Genomic DNA, 5,248 nt, shown 5'->3' on the forward strand with positions numbered 1-5,248 from the left:
AGGTTGTGTGTGTGTGTTTGTGTTCATAAAAAGTTGTGTTTGTCGTCAAGAAGAGGTGTTTGTGTGCATGCAAAGATTAAGATGAAAAAGGGTGTGTGTGAGGATGCAGTCGCTGTAATGCGTTTGTAACCCGAGATTCAGGTGGTGATGCAGGCGGGCGTGCAAATACATGTGTAGAATTTGTTTCCGTGGCAACAGGCATGAGTGAGTCAGTGCTGGTGAGCTTCTATTAGACAGAGAGAGAGAGATGAGGCAGTTTCCATAGCGACTCAGCATCACAGCTGCCTGTGTGTGTGTGAGATTTTGTGTGTCCGTGAAAGGACCTTGGTCTGTGTAACTTTTATTTTATTCTCTTTTGTGTGCCATTTCCTTTTCACATCTTGATCTCTTCCTGTCTCTCTCTCTCTCTCTCTCTCTGACACTCCGGCTATCTCTCTCTTTCTCTCTCATCGGTCTCACTCTTTCTTTTATGATTTCCCCCATCTCTCTCACCCACTCTCTTTCTTTCTCTCAGACCCCCTCCTTCTCTCTCGGGGTAAACAGATGTCGTGGTAGTTATTTATGTTTCTGCATGATCTGGTTTTCATATGAATTATCTACAGCGCTTGCACACCACAGAAGCACTGGCTAACTGGACATCTCCAAATGCCCTCGCACACTCGATCACACTCACACACATTTATACACACACACACAAGCATCTCCAAGAGCATATGTATATATGCATGAGCATGTGCAGCTCAAACACACTGCAAGAGAAAAGCGAAGGGGAACAACCCGTACCAATAAACAGCACATATAGATGTGAATCTAAAAGAGACAGAATATACCAATCTTGAGACTTGAGATGGGGGAGTTTAGATGGGGTCGAAGGACAGAGTAGGTACCACACAAAGGTAGGGACTCTACCAATGCAGTACCTAGAGAGGGATCCAAGACGTGAGATGGGGGAATCGTTCAGTCTGACCTATGTGAGCTTTTGTATTACAAATATACAGAGAGAAACACACACACACAGACTGTACTAACTGATACAGAGATACATCAGAGCAACAGAGTTTTGGAAGAGAAATAGATAGACTGTGCCAGCAGAGTGCAGAAATGATGAGCCAATGCGAGGCAGACCGTGCCAAAAGATCCCAGAGTGTGAGGAGATAATTAAAGATATGGTCAGAAATCATGAACTAACATACTATTCTAACTATTTTTGGTATGACCTACTAAATTTGCCATTATGTGCCATATGCAATTGAACATACATCACTCACAGTACTGTATCCCATAATGCAGTGCGCTCAACCTGACCTTCTATTTTAAGAGTGACAAGTAAACTGGAAGCAATATCAGCCACTGTTTTTTTTTTACCTCCTCTTCCTTGACTCATTTTTTGAAAAGACCATCAAATGGTAACACGCTACTATTTCCACTAATACTGTTCCACAATCTTTTTTTTAGGAAAAGAGTAGGCAGTGTAAAGTGTGTATACACACACACACACACACACACACACACACACAAAAACCCCACTGGGTTATCAGTACACTAAATAAGCCTGAAATGTATTTATGTACCTTATTCTTTTACCAATTACAGATAATGGTTTATTCCTGCTTTCATTTTTAAAATAGTGCAGAACATTTATTTTTCAATCATATTTTTTGATTCAAATGATTTTTTTAAGAAATACTTTTATTCAGAAATTATGGATTAAAAAGGATCAAATATGGATCAAATATGTGACCCTGGACCACAAAACCAGTCATAGGGGTAAATTTTTTTAAATTCAACAATCATATTCAACTCAAAAGCTGAAAAAATAAGCTTTCCATTGATGTATGGTTTGTTAGGATAAGACAATATTTGACCGAGATACAACTATGTGAAAATCTGGAATCTGATTGTGCAAAAAATCGAAATATTTAGACTATTGCCTTTACATTTGTCCAAATGAAGTCCAAAAATTAAGTTTTGTTATATTTACGGTAGAACATTTACAAAATATCTTGATGGAACATGATCTTTACTTAATATCCTAATGGTTTTTGGCATAAAATAAAAATCGATAATTTTGTCCCATACAATGTATTGTTGGCTATTGCTGCAAATGAACCTGTGCTACTTATGACTGGTTTTGTGGTCCAGGGTCACATATAATGTTCATAATTTTACAAAAGATTTATATCTCAAATAAATGTTATTTTTTAACTTTATGTTCATCAAAGAGCAGCACAACTGTTTTCAACATAGATATGCAATAATATTAGCTATTAATAATAGGTAATATACTAATAATATTGGATTATAATCAGAACTAATGGTTTTTGGCATAAAATAAAAATCGATAATTTTGTCCCATACAATGTATTGTTGGCTATTGCTGCAAATGAACCTGTGCTACTTATGACTGGTTTTGTGGTCCAGGGTCACATATAATGTTCATAATTTTACAAAAGATTTATATCTCAAATAAATGTTATTTTTTAACTTTATGTTCATCAAAGAGCAGCACAACTGTTTTCAACATAGATATGCAATAATATTAGCTATTAATAATAGGTAATATACTAATAATATTGGATTATAATCAGAAATGTTTTTGAGCAGCAAATCAGCATATTAGAATGATTTCTAAAGAAAAAATGTGAAAATACTGAAGACTGCTGAAAATTCACCTTGCATCACAGGAATTAATTAAATTTTAAAATATATTTTAAAAGAACACAATTATTTGAAATGGTAATATTATTTCACAATTGTACTGGTTTTACTGTATTTTTTATCAAATATATGCAGCTTTAGTGAGCATTAAAGACTTTCAAAAACATTGCAAAATCTTACCGAGCTCAAACTTTTTAACTGTAGTGTATTATGAACTATATATTTCTTATTATAATTTTCAATTTAATGTGCATGGTTGAAAAATAGCAATATGTTTTGTATACAGTATATGTTTATGAACAAGAGCTCTTAAGCGCATAATATCAGTGTTTCACTAAGCAGATCATTACTGTTTATTTTACAGTGATGCTGCAGCAGTGGTATTATATTATATATGTTAATAATATTTTTTTATTAATTGTTAATGGTTTTAATGTATTTTATGTTTTACACAGATATTAGAGATCGTCGGAAGAAGCCTGTGATGTTGTTTATCCATGGTGGTTCATACATGGAGGGAACAGGAAATATGTTTGATGCAAGCATTCTTGCAGCCTATGGAAACGTAATTGTCGTCACTATGAACTACAGACTGGGCGTTCTGGGTAAGTACAATGGTATAGGAAGTCTTTTAATGCACCATTTGTGTCTAAATGTCTCCACATATGAAAGCACTGAGGACTTTTTCATTATTATTTTTTGCTGTTATTGTTCTGTGATGGTTGTTAATTTATATCTTGTTTATTATATTTAAAGAATAGTTCACCCAAAAATGAAACTTAAGTCATCATTTATTCACCCCGTACTGAAAGATGATAGGCTGTTTTTTAGTATGCTCTGCTCTGTTGTTTTTGAATGGTAAAAGGGACTGTAAAGCTCCAAAATGAAAAAAAAGCACCACAAAAGTTTGCTGAAAATCTACCCTTCCATCATGACCGTCAAATCTCATTCATAAATTTAAAGTGCCCCTGTTATGGGTTATGAAAGGTTCATATTTTGGTTTTGGGAGTCCCCAACAACAAGTTGACATGCATGCTAGGTCAAAAAACACTTTCATTGTCTTATAATATGCATTTATTTTGACCTTACTTGCTCAACGACTCCCAAACGATTCGCTCAACGATTCATTTTTCCAAACCCCTCATTTGCGTGATGCTAATCTGCGATGATTGGTCCGATTGGTCTCATTTTCATTTCATCATGCCTGTACTGCCTGATAAAGCAGCATTTGTGAGAGCAGTGCTGCTTTGTATACAGCGTTACCGAAGAAACCACTATTTTATCGCTCCAAAAGCGCACCTAGTGGCAAAGAATGAATTTGCATTTTCATTCAGACCACCGGAAAGACCAACAAGGGGGCGGGCAATATGCTAAAGTTTCATGTTAACATCAAAATGAAACGGCTTGGAATTCATTTTAAAAACGACTCGTTTCAATGATTCAGAGTCGACTCTTTCTTTTGAGAGACAATAACTTTATACACGATGCACTTTCAGATTTAAAACTTTGCAGGATGTTTTCATTCACTTAGAGCTGTGTTACACACTGCATGAAAGGTAATTTTCAAACATCCATAATAGGGGAACTTTAAATAAAGGGCACTTTCAAGTCATGTTGCACCAGATTTGGCATCAGTGAAGTTGAACGTCAATGATTCTCACACCAAAGCTGCCACAACATGTCTTGACATGCCATTTTTGAATGTAAGCATGTGCAAATGAGATTTGAGTGCTATTGTGTTGCTTCAGAAGACTTGTGGGTGAACTATTCCTTTAAATTTACTATGTGAATGCTTGTGCAGGTTTTTTTTTTTTACATTTATAATATTGACCTTTAAAATAAACTTAATATTTAACTTCACATAATATTTAACTACACATATATGAATTTTAAGTTATTTCAAGGAATAATACAGTACATCAAAAATGACTACTGGTGTCTTGAATTTTAGAAGGAACACTATTCTCAGTTACTTCCTGAATTATTGATTTTTCATCTATAAAGCTGACTTTTTTCAGAAAACCTAAAGAAAGATGTTGAAAAGGTTGTGATGAAAAGAAAGGGAGGAAGTTCTAGTGGCTGTTCAACTGTATAGAGCTTGGTTATTGAATTGTAAAATCTATTTTGTGAATTATATGAAGCCATCAGCGAGATTTTAGAAGAATATTGATTTATTCTCTTCATTTTTTGAGTATTTTTGAGGCATTAGCATCTAGATGTGGTGTTCTTTTCTACTTCAACTTTAACACATTAAAGGGTTAGTTCACCCAAAAATGAAAATTGGCTTGTGTTTTACTCACCCTCGAAGCATCCTAGGTGTACACTCTTAAAAATAAAGGTGCTTCACGATGCCATAGAAGAACCTTTTTGTCTAAATGGTTCCATAAAGAACCTTTAACATCTGAAGAACCTTTCTGTTTCACAAAAGGTTCTTTGGGGCGAAAGAAGGTTCTTCAGATTATAAAAAGGTAAGAAAGAGATGGTTCTTTAAAGAACCTTTGACTGAATGGTTCTTTGTGGAACCAAAAATGGTTCTTCTATGGCATCGCTTGAAGAACCTTTTGAAGCACCTTTATTTTTAAGAGTGTAT

The 5,248-nt window shown here is 34.8% G+C and overlaps 1 protein-coding gene across 1 annotated transcript in view; it reads left to right on the forward strand.

Annotated features, from left to right (window-relative positions):
* The window catches only part of LOC107554306 (neuroligin-2-like), a 99,600-nt gene that overhangs the window by 71,703 nt on the left and 22,649 nt on the right, over window positions 1-5,248 (forward strand). Inside the window, exon 4 of the mRNA XM_016236784.1 lies at window positions 3,114-3,263. Coding sequence (XP_016092270.1) covers window positions 3,114-3,263 — 150 coding nt within the window. The remainder of the gene's footprint in view (window positions 1-3,113; window positions 3,264-5,248) is intronic.

This window comes from Sinocyclocheilus grahami, unplaced genomic scaffold (assembly GCF_001515645.1).
Source record: "Sinocyclocheilus grahami isolate Dianchi unplaced genomic scaffold, SAMN03320097.WGS_v1.1 scaffold497.1, whole genome shotgun sequence".
Lineage (NCBI taxonomy): Eukaryota > Metazoa > Chordata > Actinopteri > Cypriniformes > Cyprinidae > Sinocyclocheilus > Sinocyclocheilus grahami.